Below are 22237 nucleotides of genomic sequence, written 5' to 3'. Positions count from 1 at the left end.
GATACCTTAGCTTAGACGCCTAAACCCCATCCTTAATTTTTAGAAGGAGATATTAATATTCCGATAACACCGTAGTAAATTATACTAGTAAGTCGTAACTATTAGTAAGGAGGCATGGAACCTCGCCATGCGGACCCGATCGTCGCTAATCTATCTTACGTCCTTATTAATCGTCGATAAAGATAAGGATAATAGTAATAATTAGGGCGAAGACACGCTACCCGACGTATATTCATAGTATACGGATATATTTTCGGTAGGAGATACGTTACTTCTCCCTAATCACAGGCCGTATAAGCTAAAGATCGAGCTCGAAGAGGGAGTAGACGTTCCTTATAGTCTACTTTACCTACTTTCGAGACTAGAACTCGAAGTTCTTTATAAATATATTAAAGAATACCTTAAAAGAGGCTGGATACATCGTAGTACGTTATCGGCTAGCGTATCTATTCTCTTTATAAAGAAGAAAGACGGAAGTTTACGTCTATACGTTAACTATTAGACACTAAATACGGTAACTAAGAAGAATCGTTATCTATTACCGCTAGTTAGTAAATCTTTAGACTAATTAACGAAGGCAAAGTACTTTATAAAGCTAGATTTATAAGATATATATTACCGACTTTAAATTCGTCACGAAGATAAGTAGAAAACTATATTTCGGACTAGATATAGTTATTTTAAGTATACTATTATGCCATTCGGGCTAATAAATACGCTAGGAGCGTTTTAAGGATATATTAATACTATACTCGTAGAATTACTTAACGTGATTTACGTAGTTTATCTTAATAATATACTAATTTACTCCGATAGTATATAGAATTATAAAGAACACGTGAAATCGGTGCTAAATCGTCTAAGGCAGTATAAACTCTACGTAAAATTATCTAAATACGAGTTTTACTAATAAGAAGTTAGGTTTCTTGGCTTTATTATAATATATAGCGGCCTAAAAATGGAGCCGGAGCGTGTAAAGACCATTATAGAATAGCTAGAACCTACTACTATACGTTAAATTAGAATATTCATAGGTTTCGTGAACTATTATCGTAAATTTATTATAGGCTTCTTATAAATTACGGCGCCGCTTAATAAACTCATAGAGAATGGCGGTAAAATCCCTATAAGTAGGCGAGTATAGCGTAAAGCTAAGTCGGTCGAGATATAGTTAACGCCGGAAGCGCGAGATACGTTCCGATCGTTAAAGAATTACTTTATAACTACGCCGATTCTTAGGTATTTTGATTCTAAGAAGTATATTTAGGTTGAAACTAATGCGTTAGGATTTGTAATTACTAGAATTATTAGTTAACTATATAAAGATATAAAAGATAAGGTATAATAGCACCCGGTCGCTTTCTTTTCCTATAAAATGGCGGATATAGAGACGTGTTATAACACGCACGACTAGGAACTACTTATAATCGTCGAGAGTTTTAAGCAATAGCAATATTATTTAGAAGGCTCCGCACATTAGATCGAATTATTATTAGATTATATAAATCTACGTTACTTTATGTCGACTAAGGTCCTTAATTACTAATAAGTATATTAGGCTAAGTAGATATTAATATTTAACTTTAAAATCTTATATAAAGCTAGAAGAGAGAATAAAGCTAATCCTCTATCGCGGCGTAAAGATTATAAGAAATCGTCATAGAATAACGTAGATAGTCGGTGTAATTCAGACTATACTATACTTTAGATACTATAAGACTAGTTATCTAATAGAATACTAGAAGCTAGGACACTTTCGGCGATTCTCCGCGGGAATTAGAGCGGGTATTAAGTAATCTAAATAAATGTCTAAGAAACTAAGAAAACCCTTAAAGACTTAATTAAATCTATCTAGAATTCCGATATATTAGTAAAGAAAGTTATAAGTATAAAAGGAAGCGCTATAGATCCGCCATAGTTATTAAGGTAGAAACGATAATTAGACGCGATCTACTTCTAAGACCGACTCTACGTGCCGGAAGGCGGCTTATAAATTAATGTTTTAAGGGAATAGTACGATTACGTGTTAGTAGAGCACTTCGGCGTTATAAGAACGGTCGATTTAATCCGAAGGACATACGACTAGCTGGGTCTTTATAAATATATAAAAGACTATATAAAAACGTATAACGTTTACCAGTATACGAAAGTATATAGACACTTACTATATAGCGAATTAAGGCTATTACCTATGCTAAAGGAGGCATAGAAGGAATTATCGATAGATTTCATTATAGATCTACCCCTAAGTAAGTATTCTAGGTATATTTATAATAGTTTACTCGTAGTTCTAGATAGATTTATAAAGATATTATACTACATCCCTATAAGGAAGACGATCTAAGTACCGGATCTTATAGATATACTACTCCGTAACGTAGTCCGGCTCTATAGTATACTAAATAGTATAGTTTTGGATAGAGGTCCGTAGATAACGTCTAAATTTTAGAAGGATTTCTACTATACGCTAGGAATCAAGCGGAAACTTAGTACTACGTTCTATCTATAAATAGATAGATAGATAGAGCGGTAGAATTAGATAGTCGAGGCGTATTTACGCGTATATTACAACTATAAGTAGGATAACTAGGTAAGGTTAGTCTATATCGCGGAATTCGCGTATAATAATAGCTGATATACGTTAACCTACGTAAGTCTGTTCGAAGTAAACTTTGGTTAGAACTATAATACGTAGTTCTTAGGGACTTAGTTTAAAGTAGAATAACCTAACGTTAAAGTAATAGAAATTACTATAGAACTATTCTAAACGTAAAGAAGCGTTATAAAGTTACTATAAGATACTACGAATTATAGTAAATCGCACTATAATAAGGGTAGAAAACCTATAATCTTTAATATTAGGGATAAAGTTTTACTAAATAGCAAGAATATTCGTAGTATTAGGCTAAAGAAGAAGCTTAACTATACGATAATAGGTCTATATAAGATTACTCGTGTAATTAATAACTAGGCGTTTGAGTTATAACTCCCTCCTACGTTAAAGATATATAATATATTCTATATTACGCTTCTCGAGCCATTTCATGCCTTATTATTACCAGATCGTTCCGAATAGATACTATATAAAGTAGTTACGTAAGAAGGTATAGATATCTACGAAGTTAAGTAGATACTTAGCTAGTAACGCGCCGAAGATGGCACGTAGCTATATAAAATTCATTAGAAAGGATATAATCCTAACGAAGATACTTGGGAACCTATAATAAACATTAGCAAAGCAGCGATATTAGTATATAAGTAGCGATTAGTAAAGGAAGCCGTAGAATCGCAGAGAATTATGCCAAAGTACGGCGATTCGACGTTTTTTAGTATAGTTTAGCGCCGAGGACGGCCGTCTAAAAGGAAGAAGGTAAAAGAGACATAGATCTTTAAAATATTCTAAGGAATTAAGGAACTTCCTTAGAAAGTTCGAACTTAGAACTTTAAAAATTTAACTAAAAAAAAGACTTAGAAAAATGATTTACTAAGAGAAATAGACATCGAAAATCGGTGCCGATCGGTATAGATCGGTATAGATTACTAAAGAGATTAAAGAAGTTATTATTAAAGAAAGATAAAATTAAGAAAGCTAAAAGAAAATATAAAGATCTATATAGATCTATATAAACTCGTACTAATCTATCTAGAAGAAGTAAGATCGCTTTAAAATTAAAACCGAAAAACTAAAAACGCTAGATAAAAGAGACATATTAGTACCGATTAGTATAGATCTAAACTAATTAAGTTAGAGTAGGAGTAGAAGTACTAATTACCGCGATAGTTACATCTAATTCCTTCCACTAGTTCTTATTTAGTATAGTATAGAGCTTTATAACATAAGTCTCTAGCCTTTTATTCCGACGCTATAAATTCTATATAGCGCGCCTTATAGCTATAAACTCCTCTATAGAAACCTACGGAGCGGTAGGACCCGGGACGGAGAGGGACGGACCGGCGCGGGCACGCTAAGAATTATATAAATTAGCGAAAAGATTTAACGATTAGTATAGAACTATATACCTTTAGTATAGAAACTTCTAGATTAGAGCTATCTTCCCTAAATTTACGGCTCTTTAGCATGCGCGAGGAAGGAACCTTAGCCTTTTTACTAGAACCTTTTCTAGGAATTCTAATATCGCCGGTATATAGAAAGAAGTCCGAAGTAGTAGAGATTTTAGTACTATTATAGAGATTAATATATATTAGTAAGAATCTATAATAATTTAAGAAAAACGATATTACCTAGTAATCACGGTAATAATAGCTATAGTAGATTCCGATAAATCCTTATAGATCTTATTAGAATCGTACTCCTAGGCGTAACCCTTACCTTAGATATATAGCTCGTAGAAAGCCTTCTCTAAGGCGTTATAATCGGTAGTACTACGCTCCTTATTAGTAGGGGTTACTAGAGGCCTAGTAGTAATCTATACTAATATAAGTAAATCTACGTAAAGTTCTTTAAACTTACTTAAATACCTATAAGTAATAACGCTTCTTAGTCATGTAAGTGCTATATATTATAGATTTAGTACTACTATGAGTAATATATAACGGAAAGCAATAACCATAATAATATATAGCTAGATTATTAGAGCCCGGCCTAGGTTAGGATAGATTAATAGCTTTTAATATATCGGTAACGTATACGAGATAGGGATTATTCGAAGGCGCCTATTTCCGTACTAATTACTTTAGAGTATTAAGATTTCGGGAAACCATATTAAGATTATTATTAATTTATACGGATTATTACGAATTATATTATTACTAGCTAAGGACGGTACGAAAATTAGTAAATTACGTAAATCGCACTAAATTATAGTAAATCTATATAAATCTATATCTATAAGGATCGGGTAATATACCTAATAATCTAAAAAACTCTATAAAGAGTTAAGAAGTTTTTTAAAGAAAGGAATATTTCTAAGAAAAGATTTTAATATAGATAGTATCTAGGCTTATCTAATTATATCACGTGATACGCTAGGCCTAATTAGGTAATCTCACCTATATAAGAAGTTAAGATAGATAAAATTTAGTTTATTAGGAAAACGCTTATATAAATCTTAGATCGGCGAATATCGGTAAGTATCTAAGATAAAGCGTAGAGAACGACTAAGGTCTTACGAGACTTAGGATAGAGATATAGGGATAGATAATAATCTAGGTCGCTAAGGGTAGCTTCCTAGAGGGAAGGGATAATTATTAGGACTTAGCCTTAGATAGGACCCGACCTATACGTACCTTAGCTAATAGGGATAGGAGGTGACGTAAAGGGCGGTAAATAGTCACGTGCTAGATAGATCGGCGTCCCTTTATATATATACTCTCGGATTCCTACCAAAAGGGTTCGGTAGTAATTTGTTCTATAATAGAATACACCCTATTGTTCTATCTAACTATACTACTATCCAATAACCCTATTCTTATAGATATACTTATAGCTAGGTATAGAACTTATCCGTTAAGAAATAACCTTCCTTTATCTAATAGTAGATAAAACCATTAGCTATAATAGCTCTATATACGCTATACGTAGATTCTCGATTAAGAGTACTAATCTTAGTTAGAGTCTATTCTTTTAGTACTCTAGCTTAACGTCTCTATCTAATTTTTTTATTAAAAATAACCTTATCTAAGAAGATATACGAGTCTACTAGTAGCTCCGCGATATCCTTAAGGTATAAAGTATATACTATCTCTAAGCGCGTACTACTAATACGTTTTAATAGCTTACGATTCTACTCTTACTTAGATAACTCTTTAGATAGAAGCTATTTAGATATAGTAAGATTAAACTCTTTATATATCTATCTAGCTATCTTATTAAGGTATAGCTAGCTCTTATAAAGTAGTCTCTTAAGTAGTTATCGTATTATATAATTACTTAGTTAATGAGGTGGACTATGATGTGTTAACTGCGGTTTATTCCTCTATCTATATATCTTAAGGTTAAACCTCGTCCTATATATTCTATTCTTACTAACTTTAGTAATAGTGATAATCTTATTAATAGGTATATTATATTATAGGAGGAAGTTGATTCGTCTATATATGGAATCGGGATAGATAACGCCCTAGGGTACTATATATATACGCGTTAGTAAGTTAAAAATACTAAATATTATATATACTAACTCTTATATACTATATTATATAGTTATAGACTCTATATACGTGTAGTATAGCGACGATGCCGTAAAATATTAATTATATATAAAAACGCGTGTTAGTGGCACAGACGTGCATCGGGCGCCAAGCTTTCCCATGTAACTATGGACAAACGGATTCCTGATTAGCGAGAGATTGCGTGTGAGTTGGCAGATCTTTGGCGGGAAGATTGGCGGGAAGATTCGCAGATTTGGGGCGTATCGGCCAAGACAAAGCCCCCCGGAAGTGGCGCCTTCAGGCCCGTGTTTTGTACAGCAAGGCAGGCTGTTCCCACCAAACAAAGAGCCTAATTCCAACGGCTGGACAAGAAGAAGAAGACGAAGAAGACTGATATACAGTAGAAAGCAAAGGGCACTCACCTCGTACTCCTTCGTCCACTTGCTCTTCACATTCTCCTCAATCACGTCGAGCTCTCCAAAGATGTCGACAGGCTCCTGGACCTTTGCGACGTACTCAGCCGGCGGGTCCTTGAGCCAACTGGTCGTGCTCTGCCAGCGAAAGTACGGCTTGACGGCCTGGATCAGGTTCAGGGCAGCCGTCTTGTTGAGTGGCACGCTGTTGATGCACTCATAAGCCAGCTCTGCGCCGACAGTAGGAGTCGCTACGCCTGGCTGAGCAGCGACAGCAGAACTCACGGCAGCACAAGGGGAGCCGTTGTTGCGAGTTGGAGTTGTGGGAGCTGCAAAGACGAGGCCTACCAACGTCGAGGCCGTGAGGAGGTTCTCGAGAAGCATCATCGCTGCATAGAACGAGCTATCACTGCGATAAGATACATGCTCGCAGACTGGCTACAACGGTCGTTTATATACAACGCCGCAGCTGAGCTTCTGCTTGCTCAATTGATCGTCTATCGCCGGCAGGGGACTCAGACGCCAATCTTGACTGCTTGTGGTAGGTATCTAAAGACTATGACCAGGTACTCTGGTAGCATCCGCAGTAGACTATCCATCATAGGGTTAGACGCCCTCGGACATCTCAGTCCCTCAATCGCCGCCGCCACGGTAGTTGGCATAGGTAGAAGAGCAATAGCAACAGTGCGCGTCACGGAAGCGGAACGGAGCCAATCGGAGACAGAAGGCTTGGATAAACACCCTGGCTAACATTCACGAAGCCACGATTAATAAATATCATTCGAAATGTACCTCTACCAGCTGGCTTGGGCGTTTGCGGTCAACAACAATAAGTGTTTCGAGTGGCCTTCCTGTTTGGTACTGGCGTTCCATTCAAACTGACTGCGGTGCTGATTATGATCCTTAAGTGGAGGCAGAGTAATATAGACGGCCAGTTTCGGTTAAGAAGGCACAGACACCGCAGAAAAGTGTGGATGATTGATGAGAACATCGTCATACTGTACCTCAAAAGGCATCATCATGTTATTTCCAAAACAATAACCACGAGAAGACGCATTGCGCAATCACGTGCCTTGATGCTATCCATCATCCGGATCCAGACTCCGAGGTCTGTATCGTAATTAATGGTATCTCTGTCTCTGCAACTATGGATGCATTATGGCCGCGACTCTTGAGAATGCTCTTACGCTCTATCTATCCCAATGCATCCTCGACTTATTTACATCTTGTCACAACTAACTAATTTCTGTTCACTGGATAGACACACGGTCAATCCTGCGTCATGTCACTTCCCGGGCGCCCGGGCAGTGCATGTATTGCTTGTAGGAAAAAGAAGGTCAAAGTAAGTGACCAGGCCAGACCTGCACCGTACGCTAATCCGTCCGATCCTGCAGTGCGACCAAGGACTCCCCGGTTGTACAAAGTGTCTTCGCAAGCATCAAAGATGTCCTGGCTATGGCAAGGAGACTACGCCCCAGTATCAGTATCAGTATCAAACGAGCGATGGCTTACAATATCCGCCTCTACACATTTTTGTACGAGGACGTCCTTTAACCTCAGACAAGCTCTCTCCACCCATCTCGATAGCACCAGAGAGCTTTGCCGTCCAGAGATTCCTCCATGACTGGCTTCATCCTACTGCATCGGCAACAGGGCATATTCCTAGACTTTCTAGACTCATTGACCAGGCAAGGTCTCTATCAAACTCCATTGTACCTCAAAGCTTTGGACTCTGTTGCTTTTGCTAGTCTAGCAAAGCAAATCAAGGACGAAAACTTACTTTACAAAGCTCGTGTTGCCCATGGCGCTACATTACGCTTCCTCAATGAAGCCCTTCAAGATCCCGTCCAGGCAACTAAAGACTCAACCTTGGCGTCCGTCATCTTGTTGAGTCTGTACGAGGTGGGTTGGATCGGTTATATGGATGCTAGAGCCACTGATCATCTACGCAGGTCATTGTGCGAGAGTCTGTTAGGCCTTCGCTCTGGGAGATACACCATGACGGCTGGATGCTAATCATTAAATTGCGGGGTCCTGAACAATTCGACACTTATGTCGGCCAAAGCATGGTCCGATACATCTTCAGTCATCTGGTCTGTCGTTCTATTCTGATCTATAGGTTTTACTCTAACGGTCTGACAGCAAGCGGCATGCTTGTCCAAGTCGCTTCGTCCATCGTTTGTTCCTGTTTTTAACCACAACCCTAAGTTCCCAATCTCTGTATTCAGCGACACAGCCATACGTGTGACAAACTACTGCGCCAAAGCACAGGAGCTCAAGATGAGCCTGCATGAACCAATTACAATAGAGCTCCTTGATCATGTCAATGCAGCGGTCGAGTTGGAAGCCGAGCTGGACAAATTTCCTTACCTCATGGTCAACAAGAGAAGCTACCGGACCGTCACAATCGCTCCCGCGCAGCAACGCACACTCCCTCTCGCCTACCCTGACTGGCTTAATTCGTACCATGTCTACTCTGATTTCCGCATGGCCGGAATCTGGAACTTCTGGAGATGTAGCCGTGTGTTTGTGAAAGACGCTATCCTCAAATGTGTCACTAGATTAAAGGCTATGGGTGGACTTGGGCAGGAAGGCATGCTAAATGAACTAATATCGTTGCCAACAGCGAACATGGAGGATTATGCTGACGGCATCCTGGCCTCCGTACCATATCTACTGGGCCAGCTGAGTCCCATTGAAGAGCGTAAACCGTGTCCGTATCCTCCACCAATTGGCTCTTACTTCATCTTGTGGCCGTTCCAGGTGCTCCTACTTCGCGCCAATCTCGATGCACACCGCATCGAGTTTATGCACAGCGTGCTCAAATACATAAGAGACGTCCCTGGGCTCGGACAAGCGGATGTAATCCTCAGTTTTACGAGCAACTATAACAAACAAAATCCAATGGCAAGTCTTCAAACAGCAGTCAACGAAGCGACACGCTCTTTGTCGGCTCTATAATCACCGTTTGGGCAATATCTATGATATGAACCAGCTCAAAACGCCCTCGCCATACAGAATAAGCTCCATCGAATATCCACAATGTCAAAATCTTATACAATCTCAAGGCATCAACATGCAAACACGGCTTGTATACACACAACCTCAAACACGACCTTCATATCTTTCGGGCGAAGGCGAGACCGGTCGAAGAGGACGTGTAACAATTGGCACGGTGTCGGAATGCGGTGGACTCGCGACTAGCCCTACATATTCTCCTGACTGCGTATGCCTGGACTTCTGCCCGTGTTCACGAAGCAGCCCCACCGGTCCACGAACAAAGGCCGAAAAGATATCTGATACGTTGGCGGCATCGATGATGGCCCGGAAACAGGCACGACTCTCCAGTTTTGTTACCTTTGCCTTGTACCGACCAGCGCCGAAAGCATAGAAGAAGAAGACGGCGAAGAATGGCATCTCGCAACTGATGAGAAGAGACGGTAGTGCTTCATTGATGTCTGCGTATGACATGTGTTCCGAAGGTTTGATTGTGTTGGTCGAGAGGAGAATGTTGATGATGAACTACAGGGTAAAGTCAGTCCTTGCTGCATCGCCGCCAGTCCCAGCAACCGACTTACACTTTGCAACACCGACAGTGCAACCAGGCCCTTGAAAGCACACAGCTGCAGCAGTGCCCTCTGCGGCTTCAACTCCACCTTCATGATGTGGTAGAACTTAATCACCGCAAGAAGTGCCGCAAACGTCGTTACGAACGTGATGACCGTGAGCCATATATGTGCAAAGTAGAGCTTGTTCGACTGCTTGCAATACGTCCCCGTCGCAAACGTAGCAGCCGTGAAGATCCACAACAACACACTGACCGGCAAGAACTGCAACACCATATACCACACTTTCTACTCCGACATCAGCATCCGCAGACCAACGGGGACAAAGAGAAAAAAAAACATCACACTCACCTTCAACCAAGGCGCCCTTCCACTCCGAACCATCCTCTTTGCCCCCTCCGTCACAAGAACAACATACTCAGCACACAACAAGAAGAAACTCGCAATCGCAACTGCCTCGCCCACACTCCTCGCCGGCTCAACATACTGCCCGTTCTCCCCAGCCAAAATGACAAGCAGCGCCACGACCGAAAAGAACGGCACGATACATATTATGCGTATGACTTGTCTCTGTTCCCTCGGCGCGGCATAGTGACGTGCGTGGTTCGAGACGAGGATGACGCTGAGGACAAGCACGAAGACTGCTGCCCCGGCGGAGATCAGAGAGGCGAGGGTGTGGAAGGTGAGGGAGCCCGTTATGGGGATTGTCGGGACGGAGAGTTCCTGCGGGCAGATATGCTTGTGCGAGTCATCGTCGCCGTGGAAGAGGTGGCGTACGGAGAGGAGGTCTGTGAGCTGGGGCTCTGCGGAGGAGGACATGTGTATAAAAATAACTAGTTAGATCCTGGGTGTGCGGTAGTCCAAGTAAAGGGGATGATGAATGAGATATACAAACAAAATATACAACCAGGCGATAGAACACCCGAATGAGCTATTATGATATAGAAAAAAAGCACATCCCAAAGATCTCAACCCTCTTTATATATATCATTCTACATATCCCATTCCACACTCCGCCCCCAACATGCTGGAATACACTGGGCCCATACCATATACACACACCACACACACTAAGCTAGCGCCGGGAAACCCTGGCTGGCAGTCCGACACTTGCACCGCCAGCCGCGCTATGGATACATCAATCGCGCCTTCAGCCTCACATCGGCCTCCTCTGAACTGAACCCGACCGAGCCGTTCTTCTATCCATCTATTACACGGACTCTGCGCAGCGTTCTTTGCTGCAGCGCTGTCTTTCCTGCCAATGGATGACTGGTGTCGTCACATGAAGTATGTGGTAGCATACACCCCATGTCGGGCGTCTTATATAGACGCGTGTGCGTGGAGGATAAGGTTTAGGAAGGGGGGTTATATGCGGTGGATTGTTCTGAGAGAGATGTTGGGAGGACTGGGTGTTGTGCTAGGGTGCTATGACCGTGTGAGAGTGCCACTACCGTATGGATGTCTAGGTAGATACTATGTCTCGCCCAGGCAAGTCGTCTACTTCATTGCTATTCGGTGGAAGTACAGGTATGCGAAACTCGGGATATATAGTACATAGAAGCATCATCCAGCCCCCCCAGCGGCACTCGTGCCAGACTCTCTGTCAGCAGCAGCGACATGCAAGATCAGCTTCTCGGTAAGCGCATCGTTCTGGCGTTGTCTCCGCTGCTCCTCCTCTTCCCCGAACATGAACGCTCTAGTCTGGCTCTCGGTATCCGTAATCCTGAAGCCGTATGCAGTGCGCATACTCACTTTTTTGAAGTCGATGTTGATGTGCTCGCGGAAAAACACACCCTTGATGCTTTGGTCCAACGTCACGGTGAAGTGGTCGCTCATGACGAGGAATGGCATGTTGTGCTGTTCGAGATATGCTCTGATGGTCGCTGTGAGCCATGCCAGATCGCGCTTGGTTGTGTATGGCATGCTTTTCATGCTGTGTGAGGCATCGTCGGGGTTTTTGCTTGGGTTGTTTGAGAATGTTCGGTTCATGCGACAGTCGCGGTACGTTCTGATGAAGGTGGCTGTCTTGCTTGCGCTGAACAGAGGGTCCCATGGGATTGGCCATTCAAGGCCGGTCATGGGACGGAGAAGGTAGTCTTGTTTGATGTTGACGTCCTTGCCGTGGCGTTTGTAGGCAGAGCCATATTCGGACAAGACTGCGTGTGTTAGCTGTGTTGAACAAGATTGCCGACGGGGATACGGGCATACCTTTCTCCATTTTCTTGTATGCGTAAGAGATGGCATGGATCTTCGCGCCTAGGGAGGCGGTCTTGAAGATAGTGGTCGGGTCCTTGTTCTGGCGCTCGAGAGACGCAAGAAGTGTTCTTACTGTTTGTATTTGCACGTCGAAAGTCTTCAATTCTCCGCAGATCTTTGCCCCTATCAAACTCTTGGTTCCTCCGGGTTGACCCGTGAAGGACATTGCCCAGGCAAAGATGCCATTCTTGGGTTCATCCAGCATTATGCAAGTGTCACCGAGCCATCTGGCTGCGGCGCATTCCGCTTCATCCAGGTCTATCGATTTCGTGTATGGCCGGTCTAGCACCATCTCGAACCATTTCTTTGCCGTCTCGAGCTCTCCTTCGTAGCTTGCGGCCACGCCCATGAGGTGCTGAAGCAAGCGCATATCCGGTTGACTTCTGCCTCCACCATCTACTTCGACCGTACCGCCAGATTGTACAGCCTGAATTATCTCCTCAATGGCTGCCATGGCGACAGGCCAGTTCCTTGTATTCCAGGCTTCAACAGCGGTCTGCGCCATGCTGAAAATCGCTGGATTGGATAAGTCTTCATAGGGGGGCGGCTCTAGAGCAGCTGTCTGCTCCGTGGGATATGTTGTAATTGGTGCTAGGGATGATCCCTGACCTGTCCAGTTAGACGGACCAGCTGCCCCGGCATCAAGTTCTGTTCTCCTCATGGCAGGTATTGTAGGCACAGAACTGGAGCCATGAATGGACAGTTGCCTAGTACTTGACTGGTCACTCGAATCATCATCAACCAGATCGCCATTCATCACTCTTTCAAGCCGCTCGACAACGACAGGTCTGTTTTCACTCGCAACTGCTTCTGTAATGCCAAGGCCCTCTAAGTCGCGGATGAGTTGTTGCCATGTAACTTCGTCTCGTCCATTCGCAGCTTCTACTGCAGCTTCAAGCATGCTTGTGGTTGTACCGCTAGTATTACTGCTCAGGTAATCCGTGATGAGTAGAGATAGAGCGTCCTGTATCTTTGCTTGAGCCGATAATATCAAGCTACAGTGAAACGAGCTCAATTCGATGGTACAGGCATTCAGCTTGAGCTGGAGACCACGCCCTCCTTGGTCGTCCCAGGACTGCTTGTCCCATTCGCGCTTGGATTTCAGCGACTTGCCGTTGTACTTTCGAATTGTGGCCTCGACATCGCTAAGAACATCCCTACACTGGAAACCACGTTCGATCAGCTCGGATTTCGCTTCCGCTGGGACTTTGTATTGCTTGATCAGGTCGCAAAGGTCAATCCAGATGCTGTGAAGTTGGCGGGCATCGTTAGCCAGATGTTTGTATTGACCAGGAGAGTCGCGACCTGGTGTTATGCTGGTCAGTGCCTGCGTGTGGAATGCTAAGTTTTGGAAACGCAGTGATGTCATCGATGCCAGTCCAACCTCCATCAAAACATGTCCTTTCATTTGGAGCAATCCACGTACATTGTCGGTAGACCTGCAATGAAATATCCCCTAGGCGCAGAATTTCGTGTATCGAGCTGCTGTACGCCATTTCAGACATGTATAGCAGAGGTCAGTTCAGTCCTTTACTGGACTTCTGAATAGTATATGCACATGGTGGACTCCTCGCCAAGAAGTTCCATCGACACCTCGCATCGTGGTACTTTGTCGTAACTGTTGCAGATCGGCATGTTCTATACCCTTCGAAGCTTAATTCAAAGTGCTGCGCCACATCTAAATCCGACATGGTCTAGGCTGTGACCTGTACAGATCTACATGTCGTCAGCGGAATTTATTGCCGTTAGATCTACGGTCGCGTGGTACTGTTACATGTCGGCAGTCGTATCATCACACTCCAAACCATTTTCGACCTTCTCCTTTTAGTCTTTGGTAGGCACTCGTGATTTGTATAACATCACCATTCGCCGTAACACGTCCTGGACAGCAACGGTTTGTGATGCCGCGCGACTCTGAACTTGACCACTGGCTCGTCGGGCTGTTACGCCTATTCCTCGACTAATCGATGCTAAGAATACCAAAATCGTGTGAGCATGGCCAGTACGTCCTGTTCTTGCTGATACCGAGGTCATTGTAGAATATTCCAGAGCACAATGCTACACTTACCAAAGTCAGGCATTGTGAATGGTAGTGCTTCGCAGGTCTGGTTGAGCGTACTCTCGATCTCATGTTCGTCAAAGACTGAAGTCACTTCTACGGCACTAACATTTAATCTGACAAGGTCTAAAGACGTTTTTGGACACTATGTCCTGAACTTAACCAGAAAACGTCCAATATACCGACGTGGGGTATGAACTGGCAAATTTCCAGACTACGCGAATGAGGATCAGACGTGCCCAGCGACGCCTCTTTGGGATATACTCCCACGAGACGCTGCTTGACAACAGTCATCCTAGGATTGCGGTACTAGGTCTGAATAGAAGTTGCTTTTGCTACCGGACGATCCTGCTTGTTTGCGGTGAGACTATAGCTAGAACTTTGTCAGTCTTGGACATCCTCGCACAGTTCTTATCTCATTCGACTTCCGAATCCGCGCAGAAATCGGGAAGCGCACACAGCTTTCAGGGCTTTTACGCGGGTAACCATCCTGATGCACTGATCCGAATGATCATGCATCTCTTGATCTCAGGAATTCAGAGTCAAACACCAAGTGTCATGGAATGGGCCAATAGAGCATTGGTGCGACCGGACTCGTGGGGTCATTGTCTTGGTTCTGATAGACTCGAAAAGATCTATGGACGGCAGTCCGGCCCTAGATCTTCTCTACAGACATGGAAGAGTTCTAGTCAAACCTTCCCTGGTCATTTTATTTCCACAGAGTAGTCCTTTCGCATATTTTGGATGTGGATGGGACACTGTTCAGGGGACTATGAAGGCGCGGGATCTGCTCTGGGCAATGACCTCGCAGACCATCTGATGGCTCTCGTTACCGGTGTGGCAACCTTGGGGATATCACGCAGCAGAGACGACTAATTCCAAGGTCGTTCGGCCGACACTGATTTAAGTGTTCAACGAATGGTGAGACGTTAGACGATTTCGACCTTGCGATTTCCTTCGCAGCAGCTCAATTTGACTTAGGAGGAATGAAAGGCTCGAGCATTTGCTACTCGTTTGTCTGACCTTTCAATGTCGTCCAGGCATCTTGGAAGCGGAAATCGCCTCCATTCCGCCAGCCCCAAGCAACGCAGTAGTGCTTTGCTAGCAACAACCATTCCTCTAGTTCGTCCATCATCTCCAAGGCGGCGACCCGCTCTTTTTCCTTCGAGGATACCCAAGCGTCATATATGAAGTCTGTACCGGCTGCGCCTTGTCCGTCTACAAAGCCAGCATCTCGAAAGCGATCTCTCTGTGCTGCTAACGAAGGATATTGTTGTAGTGTCTCTAGGACGATGCCTCTTGTGGCAAGATTTGATACCATAGTACGTCCGAAGGAGTCATTCGGCTTTATAGGCTCGTATAGCACGATTGCGACAGGCGTAGGCTCTGGTATGAGGCGCTGAGTCAATGTCGTCAAAACTCGGGATGCGGCTTCTGGCGTGAGATAGATGAGACAACACTCTGAGATGAGCAAGGTGGGAGCAGACGAAGAAATGTTCGGTAGCGAAGGAGGAGGATCGGCGGCAATGTTTCTAAGATCAATGGCATGAATATTGTAAGTAGGGGACGTCAGAACAGTCGCGTCTTCAGAAATCTCTAGTTCGTCCGGGCTTGAAAGCGCCGCCTTGATCTGAGACAACAAACCCGGTGTCCGTTGGATAGTTGCAATCTTATGTCCTGTATTGTGTGCGAAATCTAACTCGTGGTACAGCAGACTACTTCTCGGTGACTTGGAGAGGATGCGAAAGTATCGAGTATCTGTTCCCGCTCCGAGGGAGATGATCTGCTTCTGTACATCTGGATTTGAGTCCAGGAACTTATTTACAAGCTTGTCTATCGCTGACGTCCGTATATACGTTCCTACGGATTGTCAGCGCAGATCATACAGTTGGGCGCCGCGAGACCGAGCTCACCTCTGTTCATGATCGGGAAGCGTCTCGGAGTAGGTGCAGTTGCGAATAATCTCGCATATGGATCTTCTAGGTAGCCTAGCTCCACTGCGCTCATTCTGGAAGCGGCAGCATCATGATCAGTTCGTTGCACGATGGTATCCTTGACCTGGGGAGTATTTTCATGCTGAAAACGTTCTGGAGAGCCTCGTCTAGCACGGCCTCTCGCTCGGAGGCCTCCACGACCTCGTGATGACAGTAAAGAACGAAGGTCTGGGATTTGTGCGGCTTGTCGGTCTGCCATTGCAATGCAGATAACTTTGTACGCGTTTGTTGTTGATTTATATTATACCACTTGCGAACGGGCCTCAATTGCGTTACTAGTCCGTATTGCGACTAGCTTGAACGTCCTATCAAGACCATTCTGAGCCGTCGCGCTTCAACTTTAAATTATTGCGACCTCAGTCACTCTTTACGCCAAATTTACTGTCGCAACTTCCCACACGCTCGCACATAACGCTGACGATTTCTAAATTGAAATGTCGGAGGACCAGAAGAGGGCAGACCGCGAGCTCACGCGACTATGGAAGGTTCGAGGAAATGCGCAGCAAATGTGCGCTGATAGAGTACGTATGCGGTTTTGAGTGTTACAGCGCAGACTGAATATACTAACGTGAGGCTCAGGGCTACGAGATCTCTACCGATGAGATTGAGATGACGTACGACGAGTTCAAGCGGAAGTTTCAGATGCAAGATGGGATTCTTGAGTAAGATAGTCGTCCCGGCTTTGGCGAACAGTCTTTATAACACATCCAGTCGTCGCAACCTCTCCTTCCGTGCCATACCTAGCGAAGAGATGCTTGCAAAATACACCGACCCGCCAACAGCAAAGGTTCCCGACCCGAAGCCCCAGATCGGGACTATACGCATCGAGTTCGCACCCGACGGCCAGATTGGCACGAAAGAATTACGAACATACATCCATACTCTGCACGACGAGAACTTCTATACGGGTATCTTCATCACGAAAGAGCCGATCACCTCTATGGGAAACCGCTTCTTACAGGGAAATCAAGAATTCAAACCTCCAGGTGGAATCGAAACATTCAGCGACCAAGACTTACTCGTCAACATCAGCAGACACGAACTCGTACCAAAGCACATCCTACTGTCCAAAGAGGAGAAAACCGCACTGCTGGAGCGCTATCGGCTGAAAGAGACGCAATTACCAAGGATGCAGGTCACGGATCCCATGGCTCGCTACATGGGGCTGAGGAGAGGGCAGGTCGTGAAGATTATCAGGCCAAGTCAAACGGCTGGACGGTACGCGAGTTATCGCTGGGTCATATGACGGACACGATTAGCATATTCAAAGGGCGAAGTGGGCGTTTTTGCGTATAAGGAAAAATGGCGAACTGGTTGGTACTGTAACTTTATGCTACACTTACAGTCAAGCAGACTTGAAGCACGGTCTATTAATCGCGATGATGTTCGAACTCTACACTTCATTTCATGCGTTCTTCCCTTCCTTACCTCGCCTCACAGCTTCCAGTACAGCTCTCGTGATCTGGTCCCTTTCCGCCGTGTCAACCCTCCCATACGCCTGTTCCGCCTCCTGAAATACCTTCTCCTCCCACCTCTCCCCAACATTCACACTCCCAGCATCATCCCAACAACTCTGGACCGTCCCTCCAATATTTTTAAAGAACCCCTCCAATCCACCCTCTCCTCCCCCAGCATGATAGCTCTTGAACGGCCCAGCCACTGCCCACCGCGGGCCCATGCTCCCCTCAACGACCCGATCCACATCCTCCAACGACACCACGCCTTGCTCAACCAGATACACCGCCTCGCGCAACAGCGCAAACGCAAGCCGATTCGCCACAAACCCAGGCACCTCCCTGCGCACCAGCACCGGCGCCCGGCCACGCGCACGCCAGAACGCCATCGTCCGCCCAACCACATCCGCCGATGTGTCCGCGCTCGGACACACCTCCAACAGCGGCATCACCGCCGGCGGATTATACGGATGCACGACGCACAGCCGAGTGCGGTCGCGCATGTGCGCTGCCTGTGCGGACGCCGGGATCCCGCTTGTGCTGCTCCACAGCAGGGCCGAGGATGGAGCATGTTGCTCTACTTGTGCCCAGAGGGCGGTTTTGAAGGGCAGGTTTTCGGGCCCGGATTCTTGGACTATGGACGCGTTGCGGACGGCGGTGATGTCGGGGGTGAGGATGAGGGAGGGGATGAGGGCATGTTGGGCGGGGGGCAGGGTGGTCTTGAGGGTGCGTGAGACGTGCGCTGGGAGGTCCGGGCGGGTGTCGATTATGGTGAGGGATGTTGGGGGGAGCGACTGGAGGTGTAGGGCGACGAAGGAGAGGCCGATTGTGCCGGCGCCGACGAGGGCGATGTGTGTTTCAGGGGCGGTCGTTGTTGTCGAAGACATTCTTGTGTATGTGTGGCGTATCTGGCAGTTTATAACGCATGCAAGCGGTGCTCGAAGCGGGACAGGACTGCGGGGTTAAGAGGGAGTTAATGTGGTGGCGGCGGCCGGTAACTACACATTCCCGGCAAGATGCTTGCGTGGGAAAGCCACAGGAGCCTCCGAAGCCACAACGTTATGCGGAAGGTTGGCCGAGGATACCGGAGAGCAACTGAGGGGATGCTAAGGTTAGGATGTACATATAGGGTTTCTATGTTTTGGGACTCAGCTTTTGTAAGTCACTTTCTAGCATGGTATATATACATCTCGTACAGCATGGTCCTTTTCACATCAGATCTGCCTGATCTTGACAGTACGAATGATGCATCGCAAAGTGGAATGAAATGAATTGCTAATGAATTTCAGTCCCGCGAAACATCACCGACTGGGATTTCTTATTCGACTCGCCATACTCGCCAGTAACACGCTACGCCCCGAACAAACTCGCCGGCTACACCAATGCCATTACCGGCCAGCGAATCCGCTACGACGAAGCCCGTGACTACTCGACCTGGCTCTCGACTGCCCTGGTCAAGAACCACGGTCTAAAGCCCGGCGACACCGTCTCTCTGTTCAGCCAAAACTCGATATGGTACCCGATTGCTCTCTTTGGCGGCATCCGAGCCGGCGCCAAGATCTCGGGTGCATCTCCGGCATACAATGCTGAGGAAATGACATATGCCCTGAAGACGGCAGACTCAAAGTATCTCATGACCACCGCAGCATCCATGGAAGTTGCGCTCCAAGCAGCAAAGGCAGCGGGACTCCCCAAGGAGAGGATCTTCTTGCTCGAGGGCAGACTGGACGGCTTCGCCAGTGTCCAGGATCTGATAGAGCTGGGAAAGAGTCATGGCGAAGCAGGCCAGATCCCAGCGTTCAAACTGCCAGCAGGCAAGAAGAATGGCGATGTGTGCGGGTTTTTGAGCTTCAGTTCCGGTACGACCGGGTTGCCCAAAGCCGTGATGATATCGCACCAGAACATGATTGCACAGTGTATGCAGCTGCACCAAGTATGTGCACCAGACTACGACAAAATCCTAGCAGTCATCCCCCTATTCCACAGTAAGTCGATTGCACATACATAGGGTCAGCGTGGCGCGGGACCGCAAGACTGAAGCGCCACACAGTATCAGGCCTCGTACACTTCATCCACTTTCCCGTCCTCGCCAACTCCGAGATATACATGCTCCCAGGCTTCAAAATGGACACAATGCTCGGCGCGATCGAGAAGTACAAGATCCGAGACCTCTTCCTCGTGCCTCCCATCGTCATCCGCCTCGCTCGAGACCCCATCGTCGACAAGTACGACCTCAAGCACGTGCGCCGCGTCTTCTCCGGCGCCGCCCCAACACCCGCCGAGATCCTCCAGCTGATAGCCAAGAGGTTCCCCGGCTGCGGCTTCAGACAAGGGTATGGCATGACGGAGAGCTGCAGCTGCATCACCTGCCATCCGTTCGGCTGGTACGATTTCAAATACGCGCACAAGGGCGGCAAGATCGTGGCAAACACCCAGGTCAAAGTCATCAAGGACGACGGCTCCGAGGCTGGCATCGGCGAGCCAGGCGAGATACTGGCCCGTGGGCCCCAGATTGTAATGGGCTATTTGAACAACGAAAAGGTATATGAATCCACCCGTCTTCCCTAAGCCCCAACCGTCATCATTCTCCCACAAAACACAAAATAACAAGTCCAAAAGGCCACCGCCGAAACCTTCGACGCAGACTCCTTTCTCCACACGGGCGACTCAGGCTTCTTCGACGCCGACGGCATGGTCCAGATCGTGGACCGCATCAAGGAAATGATCAAAGTCAAGGGCATCGGCGTCGCGCCCGCCGAGCTCGAGGACCTGCTCCAGGGCCACGCCAGCGTCGCCGACTGCGCCGTCATGGGCATTCCAGACGACTACGCGGGCGAGCTGCCCAAGGCGTTTGTTGTTGTGGCGCCAGGCGTGTGTGCGAATGAGGACACCGCGCGGGAGATTATGGCGTTTGTCAGGGGGAGGAAGGTGCGGTATAAGCATATCCGGGAGATTGAGTTTGTGGATGAGATTCCGAAGAGTGCGTCTGGGAAGATTCTGAGGAGGGTGTTGAGGGAGAGGAAGAGAGGCGGGGAGAGGGGGGTTTGTGTGAGGGATGTGGTGGACGAAAAGGCCAGGCTGTAAATAGGGTGGTTCATCGCATAACGAAAATTATCAGGCCAAAGATGGATTGAATGGGTATCTCATCTCATTCGACGTGCTCTTGCCCTTCTTTCTCGAAACATCAGTCGACCTTGAAGCTGAAGTACCGCCGTGCCAACATGTTACGAGCGTCTCCTGTATACACTCATGCATGATCCCAAGAACAGCGCGCCCATCTTCTCTTCATTCAAAGCTTGTCCAACTGTGCCACAGCTGTCTACACATTCATAAACTCTGCATCTTTCGCCCCAAATTCTGGGCTATACCACAAAGCAGCCATGTCCGGGTCAGATAAGACTGCTATTCATTCGCTTAGGAGCTCGAGCTGTTGACATGTGTACGGGGCGCTTGGCGGGACGAGAAGAGTCCTTTTCTGACTGTCTTCCTCGAGACTCCGATTTGCTATCCTGCGTACCAGCGTTTGGTCCCTCGAGGATAATTTTGGCGTTTGCATGCTAGGAGTTCATCGTTGCAGTAGTGGCTCTGATGACAGCAGGACATCGGAGCGAAAACCACAAGCAGTCTAAAGCAACGCGACGGGGAAAGTGATCGTCAAGTATTATTTGATGAAAGGGTATACAGTTTATGGACGGCCTGAGCACGCGGCGGACAGAGCAAGATGGAATCCCGAGGAAATACGAGAATACGGGCTCGGCGAATTGTTAGCATGAGCTCAATAAAGTTCCAACAGCAACTAGGCACTCACTCCGACGGAAATTTCACACACCCATATGGCGCGTAGAAATGAAAAGAGTCCGAATAGCGCGGGCATGGGCGATGCCAGATTTCCGCTCACATATTTCCGAGCACGACTGTGCTCAGCCCACACGACACCAGCGACGGCCCGTCGTTTAGCTGCAGAAGCGCACAGGACTTGTTCTTGTCCCGAAAGTTGTGGACGCAGCTTTTCTTGCAGTCAGATTCAGCTTTGACGAAATTCGATGACGTGGTCGAAAGGTAATTAGTTGGCGCAGTTGAGCTGTCAAGCAGGTTGGGACGGATGAGATAGAATTTCTTCTCTGACCATCAGCACAAAGGCCAAAAGGCAATGAAAAAAGGTTGCGTCGGCTTGCGGTAGTGCAATGGTACAAGCGACACGGTGTCAGAAGACATGAGCAAGCCCAGCGGTCTTCCGACGAGATCCAAAAAGAGTTTAAATCGAGTAAACGTCACCGTAGTGACATTTCAGCGATTAAACTGAAAAGAACAGATACTACACTTGATCTAAGCCAACTGTGATGAGAGGTTAGCAAATGCGTTTGGGAGTTGAAACTTTGATGGA

The 22237-nt window shown here is 46.2% G+C and overlaps 9 protein-coding genes across 9 annotated transcripts; 3 read left to right on the top strand and 6 right to left on the bottom strand.

Moving 5' to 3' along the window:
* Nucleotides 1-6140: 6140 nt before the first annotated feature.
* Nucleotides 6141-7047, bottom strand: EJ05DRAFT_478748 (uncharacterized protein). Its single transcript, XM_033744525.1, has 2 exons — nt 6534-7047; nt 6141-6276 (listed from the first exon to the last, which is right to left on the bottom strand). Exons 1-2 carry the CDS (start codon nt 6909-6911, stop codon nt 6214-6216), a joined length of 441 nt encoding a protein of 146 aa, XP_033598239.1. The 5' UTR covers nt 6912-7047; the 3' UTR covers nt 6141-6213.
* An 879-nt stretch (nt 7048-7926) lies between these two features.
* EJ05DRAFT_115053 (uncharacterized protein) lies at nt 7927-9718 on the top strand. Its single transcript, XM_033739029.1, has 3 exons — nt 7927-8426; nt 8477-8617; nt 8667-9718. The coding sequence occupies exons 1-3, from the start codon at nt 8145-8147 to the stop codon at nt 9483-9485; spliced, it is 1242 nt and encodes a 413-aa protein (XP_033598238.1). The 5' UTR covers nt 7927-8144; the 3' UTR covers nt 9486-9718.
* On the bottom strand, nt 9558-11011 carry EJ05DRAFT_115101 (DUF300-domain-containing protein). Its single transcript, XM_033739030.1, has 3 exons — nt 10442-11011; nt 10103-10378; nt 9558-10046 (listed from the first exon to the last, which is right to left on the bottom strand). The coding sequence occupies exons 1-3, from the start codon at nt 10907-10909 to the stop codon at nt 9630-9632; spliced, it is 1161 nt and encodes a 386-aa protein (XP_033598237.1). The 5' UTR covers nt 10910-11011; the 3' UTR covers nt 9558-9629.
* Nucleotides 11012-11543: 532 nt separating this feature from the next.
* EJ05DRAFT_478745 (uncharacterized protein) lies at nt 11544-14280 on the bottom strand. Its single transcript, XM_033744524.1, has 3 exons — nt 13773-14280; nt 12299-13651; nt 11544-12246 (listed from the first exon to the last, which is right to left on the bottom strand). Exons 1-3 carry the CDS (start codon nt 13840-13842, stop codon nt 11654-11656), a joined length of 2016 nt encoding a protein of 671 aa, XP_033598236.1. The 5' UTR covers nt 13843-14280; the 3' UTR covers nt 11544-11653.
* Nucleotides 13958-14531, bottom strand: EJ05DRAFT_115027 (uncharacterized protein). Its single transcript, XM_033739028.1, has 4 exons — nt 14466-14531; nt 14210-14409; nt 14115-14161; nt 13958-14062 (listed from the first exon to the last, which is right to left on the bottom strand). The coding sequence occupies exons 2-3, from the start codon at nt 14378-14380 to the stop codon at nt 14117-14119; spliced, it is 216 nt and encodes a 71-aa protein (XP_033598235.1). The 5' UTR covers nt 14381-14409; nt 14466-14531; the 3' UTR covers nt 13958-14062; nt 14115-14116.
* An 880-nt stretch (nt 14532-15411) lies between these two features.
* EJ05DRAFT_503235 (leucine carboxyl methyltransferase 1) lies at nt 15412-16598 on the bottom strand (the record flags this gene model as incomplete). The annotated part of the gene is made up of 2 exons (XM_033747394.1): nt 15412-16265; nt 16319-16598. The coding sequence occupies 2 exons, from the start codon at nt 16596-16598 to the stop codon at nt 15412-15414; spliced, it is 1134 nt and encodes a 377-aa protein (XP_033598234.1).
* Nucleotides 16599-16833: 235 nt separating this feature from the next.
* On the top strand, nt 16834-17645 carry EJ05DRAFT_488492 (DNA-directed RNA polymerases I; the record flags this gene model as incomplete). The annotated part of the gene is made up of 3 exons (XM_033745717.1): nt 16834-16920; nt 16979-17061; nt 17111-17645. 3 exons carry the CDS (start codon nt 16834-16836, stop codon nt 17643-17645), a joined length of 705 nt encoding a protein of 234 aa, XP_033598233.1.
* Nucleotides 17646-17756: 111 nt separating this feature from the next.
* On the bottom strand, nt 17757-18826 carry EJ05DRAFT_478742 (uncharacterized protein). The gene has a single exon (XM_033744523.1). The coding sequence runs from the start codon at nt 18738-18740 to the stop codon at nt 17805-17807; it is 936 nt and encodes a 311-aa protein (XP_033598232.1). The 5' UTR covers nt 18741-18826; the 3' UTR covers nt 17757-17804.
* A 226-nt stretch (nt 18827-19052) lies between these two features.
* On the top strand, nt 19053-20937 carry EJ05DRAFT_488490 (acetyl-CoA synthetase-like protein; the record flags this gene model as incomplete). The annotated part of the gene is made up of 4 exons (XM_033745716.1): nt 19053-19089; nt 19143-19838; nt 19868-20394; nt 20473-20937. 4 exons carry the CDS (start codon nt 19053-19055, stop codon nt 20935-20937), a joined length of 1725 nt encoding a protein of 574 aa, XP_033598231.1.
* Between the last annotated feature and the right edge of the window lie 1300 nt (nt 20938-22237).

Source organism: Pseudovirgaria hyperparasitica, assembly GCF_010093815.1.
Source record: "Pseudovirgaria hyperparasitica strain CBS 121739 unplaced genomic scaffold EJ05scaffold_13, whole genome shotgun sequence".
Lineage (NCBI taxonomy): Eukaryota > Fungi > Ascomycota > Dothideomycetes > Acrospermales > Acrospermaceae > Pseudovirgaria > Pseudovirgaria hyperparasitica.
Note: the sequence above shows the minus strand (reverse complement) of the source record. Positions and strands in the feature narration are given on the sequence as shown.

Coding starts and splice junctions, on each gene's coding strand:
- EJ05DRAFT_115027 (XM_033739028.1), bottom strand. CDS start 14,380: ATGACCTCGGTATCAGCAAGAACAGGACGTACTGGCCATGCTCACACG. Junction 14,162..14,209: donor AGGACGTGTTACGGCGAATG/GTGATGTTATAC, acceptor TAAAAGGAGAAG/GTCGAAAATGGTTTGGAGTG.
- EJ05DRAFT_115053 (XM_033739029.1), top strand. CDS start 8,145: ATGACTGGCTTCATCCTACTGCATCGGCAACAGGGCATATTCCTAGAC. Junction 8,427..8,476: donor TCTTGTTGAGTCTGTACGAG/GTGGGTTGGATC, acceptor TCATCTACGCAG/GTCATTGTGCGAGAGTCTGT. Junction 8,618..8,666: donor GATACATCTTCAGTCATCTG/GTCTGTCGTTCT, acceptor ACGGTCTGACAG/CAAGCGGCATGCTTGTCCAA.
- EJ05DRAFT_478748 (XM_033744525.1), bottom strand. CDS start 6,911: ATGATGCTTCTCGAGAACCTCCTCACGGCCTCGACGTTGGTAGGCCTC. Junction 6,277..6,533: donor AGTGGACGAAGGAGTACGAG/GTGAGTGCCCTT, acceptor GTTTGTCCATAG/TTACATGGGAAAGCTTGGCG.
- EJ05DRAFT_478742 (XM_033744523.1), bottom strand. CDS start 18,740: ATGTCTTCGACAACAACGACCGCCCCTGAAACACACATCGCCCTCGTC.
- EJ05DRAFT_115101 (XM_033739030.1), bottom strand. CDS start 10,909: ATGTCCTCCTCCGCAGAGCCCCAGCTCACAGACCTCCTCTCCGTACGC. Junction 10,379..10,441: donor GAAGGGCGCCTTGGTTGAAG/GTGAGTGTGATG, acceptor ATGTCGGAGTAG/AAAGTGTGGTATATGGTGTT. Junction 10,047..10,102: donor CACTGTCGGTGTTGCAAAGT/GTAAGTCGGTTG, acceptor TTTACCCTGTAG/TTCATCATCAACATTCTCCT.
- EJ05DRAFT_478745 (XM_033744524.1), bottom strand. CDS start 13,842: ATGGCGTACAGCAGCTCGATACACGAAATTCTGCGCCTAGGGGATATT. Junction 13,652..13,772: donor ATTGCAGGTCTACCGACAAT/GTACGTGGATTG, acceptor GCATAACACCAG/GTCGCGACTCTCCTGGTCAA. Junction 12,247..12,298: donor ATACAAGAAAATGGAGAAAG/GTATGCCCGTAT, acceptor TAACACACGCAG/TCTTGTCCGAATATGGCTCT.